Below are 20,162 nucleotides of genomic sequence, written 5' to 3'. Positions count from 1 at the left end.
CACTCAGAGTTTGTGTGTGTGTGTGTGTGTGCGGTTGATTGTAGGTGTTTGTTTATGACAGGCATGTCTGTTGTCACCATCGCACTGAAGTTGGTGCTGCAGGCAGCAACACTGTGGGTGAGGGGAAGATAAAAATTATGTAAAGAGTTATGTAATTAATTACTGCTGCATGCATTTGCACAAGGCACTTAGTTGGACTCCTGATTAGCTGGATTCCATTTGGTTACATGGAGCCTAATTATAGGGACTTACAGACTTGTGACACTTATATCGATTAATTTGTGTGCATATGTGTGGTTGTGTGCGCTTTGCTGTCTGTGTGTGTGTTTGCAAATATACTGTGTGGGTGTGTGTGTGCATGTGTGTGTACAGTGTGTGTTCTTGCATGGCCCATGACTCTCTCCCGTGACTTGCAGCAGTTGGTGCACGCTGGCATGTGAAATGGAATACTCCTAGATGAGTGCGTGTGATGTCATATAATCTGACATTTTACGATATTCTTCGCCAGAGCCCTGGAGACTGAAACTCCATCACGATCATTTCTAATTCATCGACTGTAATTAATTTCCAACTGACTCATCTGAATACCTCTTACTGAATAAAGAGGTAGATGGGGAAAGACAAATATGCAAGCCCTTGAAAGTTCCCAAAAGAGAGGGTTTGCTGTGAAACTCTCAAAAGTACAGTCAAAAACCACTACAGGGCCTTCTTGTCTGTGTTTGGAGTGGTTACTCTGCCTGAAATGCATTTTCAGGAATGAGAATGAGGTGAACAAATATGATGGCATTACAAAGACAACCAAGTTTTAACCAAGATGAAAACGTTAACATTTTAGAACTGACAAGACTTATAAGGAGCAGTGCTAAGGTCTGGTTTTCTAGTACTGCATCTGCACTACAGATTAAGGTGTTGAAGCTGTGAAAACAAACTAAGATGAGAGAGAAAGATACTTAGTAGTTCTGATAAGATAGTGTTTATTTGACCTTTAACTTACCAGAAAATCTTCTGGAGATAAATATCTTCTAGAGATGCCAGACTATGTACTGGATTGTTTCATCAGGCGAGTGATTACAGAAGAAACAAAGGAAAAAAATAAACTGTTAAAGCATATTTGTTTTTTGGGGGTGTAACTGTGTGGCTAAATGCCGGTTTATCAAAGAACATGGACATTTGGAGCACCAAGCTTTCTATGACTGCTTCGAAAGTAATTTAAGCTTGGAAACTGTAGTAATGAACTGAAGGCCACTGATGTGAGAATGAATGTAATGAGTTATGATGCAATAATGACCGCGCTTTGTGTTCTTCTCTGAGGGCAAGTTAGTCACAGGCATGGTAAATAAATGAGTATTTAATGGGAACCAGCAGCACTGCTGCCCTAGACCAAATCCTCTAACGCCTTCTATCCAAAATGAGGTTTTAAACATGGCTGCAGTTGAGCTTGTGTTGCTGACATCACATAAGGGTCAGGTTTCTCTATTGATCAAAGGATTCACCTTTCTTCTCTCGGTAAACATTGATACTGCGTTAATGAATACTGTATAATATTCATTACTCTTTTCAGTTCCTGAGAATGCAGCAATCATCTCTGGTGGTTATTATAAGAACGGGCCTGTCTATTATTCATGTGATTGTATGGTGCTGTAATCACCTGCGTTCTGGTTGTAGGTATCGGATTGTGTGTGTGTGTGTGTGTGCGTGTGTGTGTGTGTTGCATGCGTATACAGTGTCGTGAGGCATTCACTCAGAGGAAATAGGCAGGGGACTCTGTGATTGGCCGGGGCAGTATGACGCCCGTTCCTGAGTGCATTTCCATTGAAGAGCCGGCCGTACCGCGGGTGTCTCATGGCGTGTGGAGGTGTAATGGACGTAGCCTTGGCTGACTAACAGCCTCCCACCCTTCCCTGCTCCTGTCTCAATAGAGCGCCAAGAACTGGCTCAGTCAGAGCAGTTATTCCATTTTCAGCTCGAATAGCTGTACTGAATGTATGAATTTCCCGGTAAAGATACTGTGGTTATGAGTTTGCTTTTTAAAAAAAAAAAAACTTGAAGAATAAAGTAACCATCAAGGTGGGCAATTGCAGGTCTCATTTCCTAGAAAGGAAGAGGTGTTTGTAATTGGAGGTGTCTGCCTTCGATTTATTCACAATGCACCCAAAGTGTTGAAAAGATAAATAACCTGGCGGTGACAGAGACATAGGCGATAAACATATTTGCCCCCCCCCAACCCCCTCCCCACTGACTCACTTTAGAAGGTGGAGGTGGTGTTTGTCTGGATACGTGCAAAATTACGGGTAGAGATTGATGTGCAGTTTATTTCCCTCGAATGTAGTTTGTGTTACGCATTCATCACAGTACAAGTACCTCAGTGCAATTACATGAGATGCACACGATGTACAACAAGACATCATAAAGTGAATAAGTGGAAAGTGAGTATGCCTACGGTGTCTGCCATTATGCAATATTTGGTTTGGTTTCTATGAATGGCCCATATAAATGCTCAATAACACCTCCGCAAACACTGCGTAGATAAATGCTTTTCTCAAACACTGCGAGGTGGTGCATACCATATGGTGTATGCCACTTGGCATGTCGTGGTAATGTCCCTTGCTGTATCAGTGGTGACAGTGCACCATATGCCTATTTTCTGTTATTGGCATAAACATTCATCAATGTATATGTAGTGCTTATGGAGCTACTGCTTGTCACAGAGTTATGTAATTCTTACGAAAGACCATTCACAGAAATTGTTGCCCACTGTTCAGTATTCTGTGCGGTAGTGTGCACATGCATTGTACAGAAAAGAGAATTTACCGGGAAAAGCTAGAGAAAAGAAAGGTAACTTCATATATCCAGGGCCCCCCCCAATCCAAGCTCTCAGAACCTTTTTGGGTCAAAGAATACAAACTTGCATGCACATGCTTTTATAAGAGCTGTTGGAGGTGAACTGGGGGAGCTGCTTTTTTTTCAGGACTGAATTAAAGGGAACTTTAACAACATTAACCTCATTTTGCGGATCAAGGCATAACTGATTCTCTCTTAATGGCTGGGCAAAGCAATCTCTACCGAAATAGCAGCAACGGAAAAAGCAAATCTGATAGAGTTACATGTCAATGTGCTAACAAGTGACATTAGCCTCTCTCAAAGAACAGCTTCCCCTCTGTTTGTATTCTGTAGGAGTGGCAACCTGTGACTGGCATTGTCTGACACACACCAGTAGACTCTATAGTGCCCGCCCCTTTGTAGTCCATAGTAAAGGGGGAAACTGGAGCACGTGCAGTAGTTTGGGGCTATATCTCACTACATGTAGAGTTGGCTGCGAGCTCATTTTAATCAGGAGAACTGGTACTCTTCAAAAAATAATAGAAACGCACAGAGTGGCTTTTCTCTTTGAAATTGCTGGAATTGTAGTCCTTCTCTGGGCTGAGACAATTATACTCTCCTGATCTTGATACCGTGAAAATACCTCTTAAGCCAAGACGATGGTACTTGAAAAATGAACCTGAGAAATTATGGGTATCGACCCCCGCCCTCTAGTGTCTGCGTTCTTCTGAAACCAAACCATCACTATTTCTCACATGTACAGCTATAGTTCTTCAGGAGAGCATGCACTGAGTGCAGGAGAATCATCCAGCCTGCGCCCAATTCAAGTAAACTCATCATGGTCAACCAAGAATAGTTGAATCGTGTTTTTTCTGTGCTGGCCTAGAAACAAAAACCTGCACAGACACCTAACCTTTTTGCCTATGAACGGACACCCCCTGGTATAGAATTAACAGTTAAGTTGGTCCTTAATTACAGAATTGCAATAAATGTTTCTTTGTGTACTTAGCAGTTGACTGCAGTGAGTGGCCACAGTCACTGAAGTACAGGTTAAATGCTGCCCCGGGTCACACGTTCATAAATAACTTGTGGCCCTGTCAATAGGCCTTGGCCTGCATTTGCGGTCAATATGTTTACAAACTGCGCCGCGTGGGAGCTGCTTGGCTATCGATTATCCACCGGGCCTTTCTGAATGAGGCTCATTCAGCATTTTCACCGTGCCTGCAGGCTGCAGACCAGCAACAGTCGATCATCCCTCGCCTCTCATTTTCTTACGAATCGATTTGATCCCGTTTCATGGAAGCCGGTCCCATGCACGTGACGTGAAGCGGGCTTTCGTAGACGGCTCCGTCTGTCTTTGGCGAGCGCGGGCCTTTTTAATTAGCGTCACGCCCGACGAATTGATTGAAAGAAACGGGCGTCGCCGACGTGTGTAGCGGCAGTCTGATCTCGCGGCGGGCTCCGGTGTTACGCGACTGCCTCTCTCGTCATGTGACGAGAGGCTCGGCTGGAATCCTCTCTGACCAGAGGACTGTCTCATTGTGTGTACCTGTGTTTACATGCGTCTATGCGCACATGACTGTGTGTGTGTGTGTGTGTGTGTGTGTGTGTGTGTGCGTGTGTCTGTGTGTGTGTCACAGTTAGAACCTGGCTTAGGGATAAAGAGACAACCTCAGTTCTCCCTTCTCTATCTTTTTATCTCTCTATTTCTATCCCTTCCTCTGGAGTGTGATAACGGGTGATCTACAGTATGTGCCACTATGTGGTCAGTGGGGGGGGGGGGCAGCTATCAGTAGCTTTTCTGCATCCTCCATCCTCTCTCTTGTCACAGTGCTGTTGTAGAGCTATCGTGGGATTTCCGAGCAGGAGAAGACCCACAGAGTTTCCCTCCGAAAAAAAAAACACACACAACATAAAGTGAAGTATGTTTTTTTATTTTTTTTATTCTTAAAATAGCCCAGATTCCGAGCTCCAAAATCAATTGAGAGTGAAGCAGAGCTTTTCTGTGTTCCAGTTCGAAGGGTTTGTTTACACTTTTGATACAATAACAGCTATTTATAGCATCTCAAAATCAAAGTTTTAGTGCTCAGAGACGGTAAAAGGGAACTCGTGCAAGTTGTCTACCTTGAGCTCTCCAGAGCACTGTTACGGCGGATATTCCCTTCGGCGCGGTATCAGTTACAACTCGGGCGTAGAACCGCGCAGGTTTTAATTAACATCCCGCGCAGCGTCAAGGCTTAGCGCACTTAGAGTCAGTCTGACGCTGGTAGGCGCCAGTGAAGCAGATTATTAGCCAATTATTTTTTAAACAACTTCTTGTCCAAATACTTTCTTTATTCACCCGTCTTGAACACTCATTTGCAATTAGAAGCCCTTTGCATCGCTGTGATGTATGTCGATTTTGGAGGGGGAAGGCTCACGCATGCTATTTAAAATGGCTGCCAGTTCTTGTCAATCTGTGGGGTGCTTGTCCTGGACTGCATGTCCAGCAGAGCTGCTGTACTCCCCTACCTCGTGGGACACTGTGGCCAATCAAGCATCACTGCGTGGGGTCCTCAGCCACAGTCAGCCTCTGTGTTCATTGGCAGTTTTACTCTCGAGCAGGATCTATATGGAATAAAGAGTGCCTGTATGCAACAAGCCATTTGATACCGTAGCACTTTACGTTAAGTTGTAGCTATATCTGTGTAGCTGAATTGTAACTAATTTTGGTTTAAAAAAAAAAAGAAGTTATTACTGAGTAACTCTAACAAAGGTAACATGGAATAATTACGTGTGTGAATATTTTTAAAACATTGTATATACACTCATATGCTATATCTTCATAATACAGAAACAAACAAACCTTGTCTGTCATTTTCACTGCCTGTATTGTGTCTGTAATGTGTTTTAGCAGGAGAGATGTAACAGGGCTGACCTGTTTCACGTGTAATTAGGAATACCACTGTTGTTCCATGTCACCTAAGTTGGAATAACTTGGTAATAACTTGTTACCGAATTAGTTACAATTGAACTACACAGGTATAACTGCAGCTTAATGTAAAGTGTTACCAACCATTTTTCACTGAAACACAGGATGTACCAGCTAACATGGCAGCTAGTGCATTTATATATATATCCTATACAGAGCCTGTGTGCAGTTTGCTGGCCCCAGATTAAACACCCTGTTCCTTTCTACCCCACAGGGCATCAACATAGTTGGACCAAGTAATGTGTTGCCCTTGCCTGCCAATCTGGGAATGTACCAGCTGGACATTGTGCTGAAGAGGGGAAATAATCTGGCCATACGGGACCGGGGAGGTAAGAGCTGAAATCGTTGTTTTTTGTTTTTTTTTTGCGTTTTTTCTTGCGTTGTTGCGTTTTTTCTTTCAGCGTCAAGGAACCAGAGGCAGCATTCTACATTGTAAAAGGGTCTGCCGACTGAATGTGATGTTGTGTACCGACTGAGGTTTCATGGATTACACCAGGGGTTTACAAAGTGAACTTCAAAATGTCTTCCAGTTCTTTCAGTAGAACAAAGGGGGGGGCCCTAGGTACAAATTAGCTGAAGGTAAGTTTCTCACAGATATCAGGAAGTACTTTACTTAGCCTCATAAGTAGAGGCAGAGTGTCTCTCTCTATTTAAGTCCAGGCTTGATACAGTGCTGTTTGCTGTCTGGTTTATAGGTAAATGGCCGGCCTAGATTGGCTGAATGACCTGTTCTCATCATTGCATATTTTTATATTTTGTTCTTGTGACTGTACATACTCACAGCAGGAAGCATTAATTAAGTGTAAACGGACAATCTGCAGCCTTCTGTTTCATGCTTAGCTCTCAGAGTCTGTTCTGTCAAGCAAAAGGCTCTCCCTGCCCTGCCATCCTGTTTCATTGGTCAGGCTGTGCTTGTGTTTAATTAGAATATAACATTGCCCTAGGTTCAGCATTCTACAGCTTTCTTCTTGTGCGGCTTTTTCATTGCTAAAGTCCAAAGTGTATATTGCCCCATTTCTTTTAATACTTATCAGGCCGTTGCTGGCCTTAAATGGTGGGGATTTGAACAGAGTTCCTTAAGTGGTAAATGAGGATTCCCGGACTTATTGTTTTGAGCATTAAGGATATGATTATAGCCTTGTAATGAAGACAAACTTATTTTTGGATGCTAATAAGCAGTGGATATTGGTAATTATTCCTGGAATGCATGTCTGTAATGAGCTTTAGTATACTTTTTTTGCAATTAAGCATGCAGGATTTCTATTGGTTATCTCTATAGACCTCTTTAAGCCTTATTATGGCCCATAACTCACCTCCATATACTGTATAGGTGTAAATATGCAACCTGGTCACTGTACCATTTCTTTCCTTTTTAGCTATTTCTACCAATATTTTTTCTTTACTACCAACTTCTTTTATTTGGACCTGCATTTGAAAGGCTTGTCCCATAGCTGCAGCATCCTCTGTAAATATTGAAGCGTGTAGATTATCACACACATCCTCAGGGATGCAGGCAGCCAGTCTGTCTGCGCAGTTCGGCTGTGCTGCGGCTGGATTTCTAGCGCAGCCGGGGCGGGCAGAATGCACACCTTGAACTGCAGGTATTGCTCTCGCTTGAAAAGGCGATTCAAATGCTGTTGACCACATCCCATCCGGCCTGGGAGATGCTGTGTCCAACGATCCTGCTCTCTGTGAGACTCCTGGCAAGCTGATTCTAAGCCATTGGGTACACCACTGCACAGAAAGCCAGTGCTTTTAGCCTGAAATCCAATCTGAATGGGCAGACAATGTTCTTTTAGTCTATGCTTGTAATAGCATAGACATTAAGATGTAACTTGAAATAAATAGAAAATATTTATTATCAACAGAAATCTTAATGAGATTAATTGCTGTTGTACCAATTCAATTTGCTACTTTTATTCCTGCTAATGTCTATGTTTGTGCTCCTGTACCATTGGTGAAGTCTGCTGCCTCGAACCGTTCTGGAAATTTGTTAAAGCCTCGATCCAGCAGTACCGCCACAGCCAAATACGTATTTAATTGTATTGTCGTATGGTCCGCAGTTGAGACCAGATCATTTGCGTGTCTGTGTTTGTTTTAACGTCATAAAGACGGGGCCAGGTGTTTTAGATTTACCCCAGCCTATGGCACCAGTATTTATGGAAATGTTTGGTCATCTTGTCCCACGCCTGTAATCACTCAGTCTGAGCCTGTCGATAGCTATGTAGTACAGGAGCATACTGTCATAAAGGCTGGAGATTCATTAAGGTTCATCTGCACTGTAAGTGCTGCCAAAGATTAGCTCTGGCATTGGCTGTAGTCTTTTTTTGTTAATGGGGGTGAGGACTGTGGAGCAATCTGCTGTAACAAATGGTAACTTCCAATGCTCGCAGAATAGATTTCCAAGCTTTGAACACATGGCTGTTTCTGGATCCGTAATTGATGGGATACTTCAGTGTTTGAGTATCATACTTCAGTACATTACTACTGGTTACACCATATTGCGAGTCAAAGCTTTATTGCTTACAGGGATGGATCATAAATGTGAACCAGAATCACCGAGACCCCTGCGTCAGTACTGCATCTATTGTGTTAGTCACTGAGCAGATAAAATCATGTAGAAATGTAACTATGGTAAATATCTTTTCCCTGCGATGGATTGGCAATCTTTGCCCTGCGATGGATTGACCCTGACCAGGAATAAGCGAGTGTAGATAATGGATGGACGGATGGTGAATTTCCCCTCTGGTGGATAAGCTTGAGGCTTTTCATCTTCCTCCCATCTGTGTTCAATCAAGCATGCCAAAAAGTTATTCTGAATACAGCAGCCCTGATTAAATTCACAGTCTGGAGAGATTCTCCTCAGAATAGGCCTTCCTACCAGTGAGCTGCCTCCTAATAACATTGGGTAAATCACTGCGGAGCTAACTCGGGCAAATGAGCCGTTTATCCTTTTTCGGTGGCTTCCGGAAGGAATTTGCAAGGACCCACGAGCATCGGATGCTCGCCGTGTGATTGTTTACTGTGGCGTGACTGGTTTTGCATTCGGTACAGCTCTCACCTGAGTGCCTGCAACTGTCACCGAAGTCAACCTTTTAGGCTAATGTCTGGAGGTAATTGGGGAAGCAGTGTAGTGTAATGGGTAAGGAGCTGGTCTTGCAACCTAAAGGTCACAGGTTCAATTCCCGGGTAGGACACTGCCGTTGTACCCTTGAGCAAGGTACTTAACCTACATTGCTTCAGTATATATATATCCAGCTGTGTAAATGGATGCAGTGTAAATGCTATGTTAAAGCAGTGTATGTCGCTCTGGATAAGAGCGTCTGCTAAACGCCTGTCATGGAGAAGGGCCTGATTACGCTCTGCTCTGAGAGGTCAGCAGCACAGAGCGCAGCGCTTATCGGACTCTTCGCCGTCTCCGAAGCCGCAGGCCGTACGCGCCTCGCCATGGAGTGGAAACGCCCCCCGTTTTCTCCCGAATCGAGCCCAGGTGTGTGACGGTTGACGGGACGTCCCGATAGCGCCGGGCTATAAATACCCCAGCTCGCACCTGTGTCGCCTTCGCCGCCTCTGATCTCCAACGCCACGTTAGCTAACCGACAAGCGTGACTAAAAAAATACCGTCCCTCGCCAGCTGTTCCACTATGCCAGCTAAGACATGGCCTGCTGTAGGGAGAGGGGGAAAGCCATAAGACACGGAGCGGATTTCAACGGCCGTTAATCCGATTACTGAGAACGTCCTGGAAGGCTGAATGGTAGGCATGCTTAATTTAATAAGTAGCACTCGCTGATTGTGAAGCCGGTCCTCACATTTCACCACGTTTTAAATGTTAAGGGACATGCAGCGGTCCGTTTAATTTCACACTGAGCTGATTTTTTTTATATTGCGTGCAATTTCCTTTTTACCCGATGAGGCAATGTAGCCTACATATCATCAAATGCATGATTCTGAAAATAGTCTTATGAGGGCTCTAACTGCTGTGTGCGGTCCAATCAAAGAGCCAACGCACTTTGTGTTCTTTTTTTAACTCAAGTCTTACTTTACTGAAATGCAGGTATTGTTATACGCATAATGATTTTTTTTTTTCTTTTCCCTCTGGGAATCATGTAGATTGTGTACTTCTGTGAGTTTTATGACTGCTGCAGCTCCTGCAGTTTGAGTGTATCTGGAATAAATAGCCTGTACAGACTGGTTTACCTGCTCACCACCACTCCAGAATGGGCCTAACCAGACCAATGAATGGGGCAGATTGCTCCAGTTCAGCAATCGGGGGTGGTGTGTGCGCGAGGGCAGGAACCACATTAAACGCGTGAGTCAGGTTGTCAACACCTCTCTACTGTGCGACCCTGACCCAGTAATCTTCCTATCACATCCCTCTGTGCCGAAATGAGGTCTCCCGTAAGCCATATGATGGGAGGAGGAAGGGCTCTCCCCCTGCCCTCTGTGCTCCTGTGACGGGAGCAGGTGTGTGGATTACCCAAGCCCGGGGGGGGGGGGAGACTATCTATATCTAATATTGTGTTTATGTAGTTGTAGTATATGTAGTATATGTACTTATCTAATAAGTCCCACTCTTTTTTGCCCAGCCACCATTGTAAAGAATTTGTTCTTATTTGACCCGCTTGGTTACATACAAATTTAAATAAATGGTGCAAAAACTTAAATTGGCCTGTAACTTTACAAAGGCATAGCAGATGTCCTCCCATTTGTAAACCTTTAGGAATTGAGCTTGTAACCCACTGATTGTAGGTTCAAAACCCATACGTGGCATAGAACTGTAGAGCAGATGCTGTAACAGCTTTGCCTAAAGGGAAAAGTCAAAAATATTATAATATTTAAAATATTTGCCAAAGAAAGAGCAAGCAGAAATGAGAAAACTATATAAATTCATAAACCTTTTGTTCACAGACCACTACAATTATCCTCAGAGAGGAAAATAATCCAGGAAATAAATAAGTGTCAGCTGAAATGTCATTGCACGGTTTTTAGCTTTGTGGAACCAATTGGAGTCATCAGAATTTCAGATGAAGGCTAATTACCTGTCATTTTCTTAGCGTGTTAGCGTGTGATAACTGCTAACTCAGTGGGGAAGTGCAGTGCATTAGCGACCTGCGCTAATGTGCAGGTTCTGTATTTGCTGTATTTCTTTACATGCGCGCGCACACACACACACACACGCATGCGCACACACACACAAAACACACGTGCGCATGATGTGTACATGAAGAAGAAACACTAGCAAATACAGAAAATCTGTTGATACAGATGTGGGGAAGATTGGGTATCCTTGGGTATCAGAAACATGCAATGCATAAAAACGCAAGCGGAAAAACTGTCTCCTGTAGACACTCTGGGAGTCACACCCCCCCCGACCGGCTTGCTTAATCCACACACCTGCTCCTGTCACAGGAGCACAGGGGGCAGTGTGTGCGTGTGTATGCGTGCGTGCGTGCGTGCGTGCGTGCGTGCGTGCGTGCTGTGTGTGGTGGTGGTGCGTTTGTTTCCTGCATTGTGCGTTGCAGTCGTGTGCACGGGCGGGGGCGTGCTGTGCGTGCGTGGTGCTGGTGCGTGCGTGTGCGTTGCATCTGTACAGGATCACGGGGCAGGTTGTGTGTGTGTGTATGTGTTTGTTTTCCCACATTGTGCGTTTGCATCTGTCACAGGAGCACGGGGGCAGGGTTGTGTGTGTGTGTGTGTGTGTGTATGTGTGTGTTTGTTTTCCCACATTGTGTGTTTGCATCTGTCGCAGGGCCAGTGAGTGATGTATTAACACAGCAGGCTTCATCTCTATGGGAAACTCATATAGAGCAGCCTGGGGGAGTGGAGGAGCCATTCCAGCTAGAAGGATGAGGCAGCCCACATAAGACCTGGCCCAGATCCAAGCTTCATTTCTGAGCAGAACAGTACAGATCAAATTGTGCTGAAATATTGTGCGCTGTCGGCTAGCGCTACGTATGTCAGATTGGATTTGTACCTGTGGATGGAGGGGCAGCTCCGGGAGAATTGGGGGGGGGGGGGGTTGGGAAATGGATTTGTGATGAGGTGGGGACTTTCATCTGGAGAGAGCTGCCATATGGATTTTCCTGCTAAACAACCATCCATCCTCCAACTAGCCCTTCGCTCTCCCCCCCTCCAACCCGTACGCCAATCCAGAAATGTGCTGCCGGAACAGGATGCTGCCATCAATCAGGCACATACATACAGTACGTGGGAAATGGCACGTCATTCAGATCCGGTGATTTCAGATTCCCACTGTTCACTGCAATGCTCGGGTATTCGTCATTAAAGGTTCCTGTCAGTTTTTGTCTCACACTCTCAATATAAATGCTGGCCTGGCAGGCTGGCTTGAGATTTATGTTCCTCGGTGCCAGAAAAGAAATGATTCTATATGTCGTCTACCGAGTTTTGTAATTCATCAGATTTTATGAAGACAATTTAATTTGACTTTTCTCAGACTGATTCCAAACTGTGAACTGAATTTGGAAGGACTGGCTTGAAGCAGAAGAGGACTGAACAATTAAACAAAATAAAATTATAAAAAAGTTGCCTCTTCTTAACTGTGTGCGTAGTTTTATAAAGAAACATTGAGTTTCAGTCTCTCTCTCAGGTATTACAGAGCGTGGGGTTTCTATCCACCACCACATCAACACAGTTTATCCACTGTGATTTACAGTCTTTTCTTTGACACACAAGGTTGGCGCCGAGCAAAATATCAACTTCCAATTTACGGGAGCCAACAGAGGAGAGCGTTGAGCGAAAGCGAGGCGAAGACGGAGTCAGAAATAGGCTCTCGTCTCGCCTGATGTTGCGTAACATGCAAACGCAGTATTCCCAGCGCTGCGTACAGGTGGCCTAAATGCATATTCATGAGCTGTTTTCCGTCTGCCGTGTAATTCGCTCGCGTCTTGTAAATGTATTCCTGCGGTTTCCGGGCTTCGAGCGTCGGCGTTGCTGTTCTCTTTGAAGTGGCTCCCGAGCGCCGGGCTCGGGAAGAAGGGGTTGGCTGGGGAGTTTAGAATGACGCGCAATTAGACCTGTCGCTCTCTGCGATAGCGTCTTAGCGGGCTCTCGTCTGTCCCTGCCTCGGTGCAGTGGCGCATGAACGCCCGAATCGCTTCCCCCCCCCCCGAGGCCCGTCGTGTGTGCGTGTCACTCCTGCTGTAGAAATGTAATTATTCTGAGGTGTCGTTATGCTGGTTGCACATTGCGACGGATTGGCGGCCTGTCCAGGGTGTGTTCCCGCCTCTCGCCCAATGCATGCTGGGATATGCCCCCCCCCCCCTCCCTCCTCAACCGCGCTGTGGAGGCCCGGATGAGGAATAACAAGTTTAGAAAATGGATAGATAGGAATGGATGGATCATGTGGTTGTAATACTGCAGTGAAGCATTGCCAAGCCGTGCCTGTTGCTTGGTCCTCCATGCCATTGTTGTCTTTCATGAAGATCAGAAACCTCTTTTTCTTTAACCGTTTGTTTGTTTCTGTACATTTGCTATTCTCTCCAGGGACACACAGTCAGTAATCTTGTATTCCGTGGCCATATGTCTCCATTCGATCTCTACCTGACCTGTTTCTTTCCTTAATTGGTCTGCATTGCACCTGTGCGAGACCTATTTGTGGTATTGGCAAGGTACTTCTTTCCTGTGTTCTCACTTGGCACCTTCGAGTTCCTTCCCCCGCTCCATGTTGGCTCTGATCCATTCACAACCATTCTGATCCATTCTCTTTGAGTTTTCCAGCCTAACTGCCTTAGCTGCTGCTCAGCCTACCCCTATATCAGCATTCCGCGTTGTCAGTGTGAAAGCTATCTTTATTGCCGAGTATTAGCAGCTGTTGTTGGAAACCAAATGATTGAGCTGCAGCTTGTCTGCTTTTATATTCACGTCTGAGCATTTGGTCTTCATTGAGTTCTGCAGCAGCTAGACTGGACAATCAGTCTTTGACCGTGGTTTGACAACAACTGGTTCATTTTCAATAGATTTAATGAGCCTTTTAGGGCAAACCGAGGGTAATTAGCTGCATCAGTACTTAAATTAAATGAGGTTTACTCAACCTCTGTGCAGCTGGGCGGCCACAGTACAGGTCCTTGACATCTATTCACACTCTTGTGATTATTTTCCAAAACTTCCTTTACTGTTCTGCGTTCTTTGTGAAAGGTATGTTTGACTTTCCGAAATACCTGATTTGCTATTTCATGAACAGCATGGGGCATCAGGATGAACCTTTTTGATATTTTGCTTCTCTTCGGGCTCAGGGTGGAAATTAGTCACCTGGGTGCATCGGAGAAGTGGATCTGTTTTGGGTGGAGTGCTGATGTACTTTTCAGAGAAATTTGTACGTGTGTGTGCGTGTGTGCGTGTGTGCGTGCGTGCGTGCGAGAGATCCCATGCAAGGTGTAAGCCCTGTAGGCTGTAAGCACTGAATCGCAGCATCCAGTCCAATGCGACCGCATATTTTCGCGTTGCATCCTGGAGTAAATGGCGTCCTCGTAACGGTTAACGGATGATCCAAGTGGGCCATCGCTTTTCTGACTCATGGGGCCCACTGCCTCTGCAAACGCGCTATTTTTATTCCCGTCTATATCTCCTGCGCCAGGCCTTCAGCTGTAATTATTTGATTTTATTGCAGGCTGGTATTTTAGGCTTGACAGATTTCTCGCACCTTAGATCACAATATTATTTTACTGCTGTCTGCAAATCGTTCGTTTGGGAATACGAAGCGCGGTCAGAACCAAGCGCTGTGTTTGTGGAGAGATGCACTTTTTTAAAATCGTCTGCTTTAAAGGTTAGCGTGGCCATTTAGTCTTGACTGATGAGAAAAGTGATCGTGCTAATTGTAGCTCATATCTCCTAAGTGTTTGGCATGAATGTTTTTGGTATTCTGTGCTTCTCTTAATGTGGATTCCAAACGTTACAGTGTGTGGCTGTAGCAATGAGCACCGGGAACTTTCTCTCGCTGCTTTTTAATTATGCAGTGAGGTAATGTCTCACAGGATTTTGATACCTTTGTTAAAATTTTTACAAAAAAAAAAAAAATCTCAGTGACACTTGAGTGAGTATTGAATAAAGTGTTAAATTATTTTGAGTTCATTTGAAGTTGATTTAATTGAAAAACAATGTTCAGTTCAATAAACGGTTGGCTGTGGCTCTGTGACGAATCTCGGATACACCCAGATGATCAAAGTAAGAACCTAAAGACAGATTGGGTTAGATTAGATTAGATTAGATAAGAAGATTATGTATTTGTTCTTTTGTGGTTCAATATATAGGCATTCTGCCAAAGAAAATTGTGAGAACCACAGTTTATTTTTAGAGTGCAATTGCAATATTGATAGAAAAATGTTTCTCTGTTATTTTTAGAATCAGATTTCACTTTCACTATTTTTTCCCCTAGATTTTATCCAGTAACAGTTTTTCTGTCTGGCCTGTGTATTTCCATACTGCTTTCCCCATTTTGTTTACTGGAAAAATACTGCCAAGCAGGGAGAGGGAAATAACCAGAAACCCATGAAGATCGATTGATTCAATGCACTTGTGAAACCACGCTGAGCTTCAGTTCATACAGCGTACACCCTCTCCCGGGCTCTCAAAATGAGCACAGAATTGCATACTGTGGTTCTGTGTGAGGGATGAGGTCCATCATCTTTTGTTGAAGGCTGGATTTGAGGTGAATATAATCAGTCCTATTTGGAATATACAGCACAGACTGTGGGGGAAACAGTTCTATGTTTGTATGGGGACATAAAGCAGAGAAAGAGCGGGTGTGTGTGTGTGGACGTGTATGTGCATGTCACTATGCATGTGTTTGCGTGTCTGTGTGTGTGTATGTGTGTATGCATGTACGTGTGTGTATGTGCATGTGTGTGCTTGCATGTATATGCATGTCTGTATGTACGTGTGTGTGTTTGTGTGTGTGTGTGCGTATAGACACTTAAAGGACAGGCGACAACATGATGAGAGTATTATTGATGATATTACTCTTGTGATTCTTGTATGATTCTTAATTAATTTACTATGCACGTGTAATTGGATTTTGTTATAGTTTCTGTTTTCCCATGTCGAATGTAGCATCCAGCAGTAAGGTGTGCCGAGCCTAATAAAAAAAAATTAAATAGCCAATGAACAGGAGACTTATAATATTCCAGTGGATAGGTATCTGTGGACAGCCCTCTTCTCTCGTTACTGTGATCCTGCAGCTGAATTAATGATGATGGTAATTTGCTATGAATGTGCAATAAACGAGGAGACGCCCTCATCCTGCAATCTTGGGGAAAAGATTTTTGCTTGTGGGCCAGACCTCTCCAGAACTTGATTTTACACCCCTTTTGCAGCAGCTGACTGTCCCGTGGCAGCCGCCCTCCCAAATAGACGGCCCATTCATTATTTATAAATCGTTTATTTTCATTTGCGGTAATGGCCGTAGGTTGGCGCAATAAAGCGTGTTAATGGAAGCCGTTCGACGTGCCCGGTAACGAGGTGTAACTGCCGCGGCGCGGAAACACAAACACGGCCGCAAAAAAAAAAGTTGCCGGAGCCGACGAACGAGCCGTCGCCGGAAAGACCGCCGACGTAAATTACCGCCGCGCGGGGAAGATAAAATCCCGCTGCGCTCGCGTCTTCGTGCTGCTCGGTAACGGGGTTTCAGTGGGCGGGGAAATCGGGGAGGCTCTCGTGTGGGTGAGCAGATAAACATCAGGCCGCCATTATAAGCTGTGCCATCGCTGATAAACGGGGGGGGGGAAGGTGCAACCCTGCTGGCTGACTACAATTATCTTGTCTTCTCGGTGGGTCTTTGTATGTACCAAAAGGCAGCAAGCTTAGCCTATGCAGACCGAGACACCTCGACTCCTGATTCGCTCTGTGACCTTTGACCATCGTAGGCATCCTTGTCTCTCTCAGAAACTGCTGGTTCCACAGTTTGAATGTTTTTTGGGGTTCAGGCGACTCAGTCTTGCCACATTTTTCCTGTACCCTTGTTTTCCACAGTCTCTGTAAAAAGAACTGATTAGAACTGAAAAAACAGAACTGATTTGAATCAAATTGTTTTGGGTCCTGCTTATCCTATTAACTTTATCATAAATGAGCGAGCCCCGCTTTGAAATTCTGCTAAGAGTGAACGTGTTGAAAAGAAGAGGAGTGTGCAGTCAGCTTTCTGGCACGCACAGGGACTTCTTGAGTCCCTAAGATGATAACCCGAACAAACTTAATTACTCCAGATTCCTATTGTCTTGCAGTCTCTTATTGCATGAGACATCTATATAAGGGTGCATGAAAACACAACAACACTGGACAAGTTCAGTGTTCTAATTGGACAAAAAAACTATCTAACAGAATGTATAAATAATTCTCTTTTTAGTGCTGGGTAAAGATAATGTGGAGCCTCCACGACAGATTGCAAAGAGCAGTTCTGTTTTGTTCTTTTGACCTTTGCCTTGCGATGCGGTTGAGTAATGATATGTTAACAGCACAGTTGCTCCAACGCCGTACTGCCTGAGCGTATTACTATGCGTGCTTTAATTATTAGCTGTTGTAGCAGCAGTCCCAAATGCCTTTGCCCTTAACGTTAGGTGCTATCCCTTTTGTTTTGCTTGTGTATCTTGTGCGTCCCTCTGAGAGGTAAAACGAGGTAAAACAAACACTGACTGTGTGTCTCTGTGACCTTTGGCCGCTGCTGATTGGTCTTTCAGTAGCACCGTATTTCTTTGACGTGTTTTGGAGATGCAGCCTCTGTCTTGGCTTGCCTGTGAGAGAGGTCTTGAACCGAGTCTCCGCAGTTGAACGTAGCTTTAGCTGAACGTTAGCTGAGCAGTACCGTGGTCAGTGGATGAAAGGGAGGTGCTCTCTGCGTGACCTGTAGCTGAAATAAACATTGACGTTGCTCTGTGGAGCTGTGTGAAATAGTTGGATTCTGGTCTGGAGAGGTTCCCTAGAAATAGTCACCCTAGATCAGTGCTGCTGTTTCTTCTAATGGGACATCCCTGAATGAGGGTGGCAGAGTCTCACTCCCATACCACTAATGTCTTTTATGATTTTGTCATTCAGAATCCTAACAAAGTCCTAACAACTTTGAAATTGCCGGTATTTCCAGCCTAGGAACGCTCACACTACACAAGTAGTCACAGGCTATGGTCACAGGGGTCACACACTGCACGAGCCATGCCTAAAGACATCTGATAAAGTCGAATCGGTCAGATATTTTCGCAAGAGCCGCAGGCTAGCTTAAGACTGTATCGGGAGAGCTGCGACAGTTTTGCATTAAACAGCGTGTGTGCACAGCGATTGTGCGAAGACTGGGAATATTCTTAGGATTGCTTTAAGATCTTTGAAACTGCAAAATATTGACTAAAAATCCTGTCATGTGCTGTAAGCTAGGCATTAGCAATATCTCAAACTTCATCTATATCCGAACGAACGGAGACTATTGTTGTGTGCCAGCTTTTTAGCCTTGCCTAGAGTTCAGAAATCTGAAAAAACAGAAACTTGCTTGTACTTGTTTTCATGTATTAAGCTCTCCCTGGCCCAGGTAGTTTCACTAATGGGACTTGGCTGTCTGTATGGGCAAAGGCAGAAGTGGTTATGGAGTTCTCTCGTTGCAGATTGCTTGTGTGATTGCGCCAGAGCTTTTTCACAGGAACTTGCTGTTCTGTTTCCACACTTTGCGCTGAACCGCAGACCCGAGAAATCTGTTTTTGGGGATACCTGGCCCTCCGTGTAATTTCAAGCTGTTGAACCACAGGATGGAAAATATGGACCACTTAAAAAAACAAAAAAACAACGGTGCTGCGAGACAGCAGGACTGCGTGTCTGGACAATATCGATCCGGCGCTTGGAAAAGGAGGGAGGGAGAGAGGGGGAAATGGAGAGAGAGAGAGTGACCATTATGTGGTCAAGGGGCCCAGCTGCTTGCAGTTTTCTCGCGTGGTTGAATTTCCCCAGGCGGATAGGTGAATCGCTTCTTGGAACATTCCGCTGATATGTTATGCACATTCAAGGCCAGCGTCCAGTTGCGGAGATGGATGGTGACCTCAGATCAATGAGTGATGCGTTCGCTATAGGAAAACATTTTTTCCCATTTTTGGCTAGCTCAGGAAAATCAGACATGGGGGGCTGATTCCCTGTGAATGAGTCTCTGCCAACAGATTTTTTTGTCTTCCATTTTGAGTCGGTAACATTCATCCTCTGAGACGTGGCAACCTGTTCTCCTGCCGTGTACTACTGTACCCATAATTCCAAGAGGCACTGCATCCCCGTGCATTTTCCCCACTAATGTTTCGGAGGTCCACCGTGTGCATGTCTTGTCCCAAAGGCCAAACTGCTGAAATGGCCCATAATTATGTCAGTGATTTTTTTAAAGTGCCCCTCTAGCCCTCCCCCAATGTAAGTTTGGGATACAGGGTGTCATGTACTGTTAAAAACATCAGATGCCTTTGCAAACTGTGATAGCGCTCAAACTTGATGACACTCAAAGGTTCAAAGAGTCTGTGGCGCTTCATTTGTTGTGAAGCCCTGTACACTCCAGTGTCTGAGGTGATTAACCTATCCAGGTGCGAGACCACAAATATGCGATTAGAATGTCCCTAACATTCTAATGCTGATGTAACTATCACAACTGGCAATTGCTCTAGAACACTGACTTTGAATTTTGAAAAAAGAATTTTGTCTAAATGTTCAGGCCTCTTAATTGCAAGTGCAATGAGTGGGGAATAAGGGATCGTTAAGATCCCAGTCTGTACATAATCCATTGCCTATTTACAAGGCCCATTACTGAACGTCTGAAGTGGAAGAGAAGGCAATGAAAGTCCAGGCATATTAAAGAATATGTTAATTTCCCTGCTCATTATTGCTCAGGGTTTGACCTCTCTTGGCTGGCTTCAGCAGTGATGAGATCAACAATCAATCAAAAGTAAATATGCAGGAAAGGTTGCAGTCAGGATAGCCTAGATTTTTCCAGGTCTTTGCCTGACGTCTCCTGTCGAGTCTCCCCAAGCCAGGGGCGGGGCCTAGACTAGGTTTGTGGGAGGGGCCTTGGAAAAGTTTGGTGCGGGGCCTGAGTGAGTGTTTGGAGGGAGGGTAGGCATGTCCCAAGCTGGAATAAAGACGGTGTGCAGGAGCGTTTAGTGTAATTAATTAAATAATCCTTAATTTAACTAATCCTGCTGAATTTCTGCACACGCTCAGCTTCACCCCAGAAAGCAGCATTATTGAAATGGATTTTTTACGGTTCGCATTTGCACTGTCGTGGTTCCTTCTCTCATGTCGCTGTTCGGTAGGCGGGTGGAGGGAGGAGGCGGCCGCGCGCGCGGTGGTTCCTTTAAGCGGGCCCCGGGGCGGTCACGATCACGCCGCCACCACCACCCGCCGAGCCGGTAATCC

The 20,162-nt window shown here is 44.8% G+C and overlaps 1 protein-coding gene across 12 annotated transcripts in view; it reads left to right on the top strand.

The window, feature by feature from the left end:
* The window catches only part of LOC135233218 (multiple C2 and transmembrane domain-containing protein 1-like), a 154,133-nt gene that overhangs the window by 40,662 nt on the left and 93,309 nt on the right, over nt 1-20,162 (top strand). For all 12 annotated transcript variants that reach the window (XM_064296534.1, XM_064296532.1, XM_064296531.1 and 9 more), the window contains exon 2: nt 6,006-6,120. In XM_064296534.1, coding sequence (XP_064152604.1) covers nt 6,006-6,120 — 115 coding nt within the window. The remainder of the gene's footprint in view (nt 1-6,005; nt 6,121-20,162) is intronic.

Source organism: Anguilla rostrata, chromosome 10 (assembly GCF_018555375.3).
Source record: "Anguilla rostrata isolate EN2019 chromosome 10, ASM1855537v3, whole genome shotgun sequence".
NCBI classification, from domain to species: Eukaryota; Metazoa; Chordata; class Actinopteri; order Anguilliformes; family Anguillidae; genus Anguilla; species Anguilla rostrata.
This window is presented reverse-complemented; position numbering and strand designations above follow the sequence as displayed.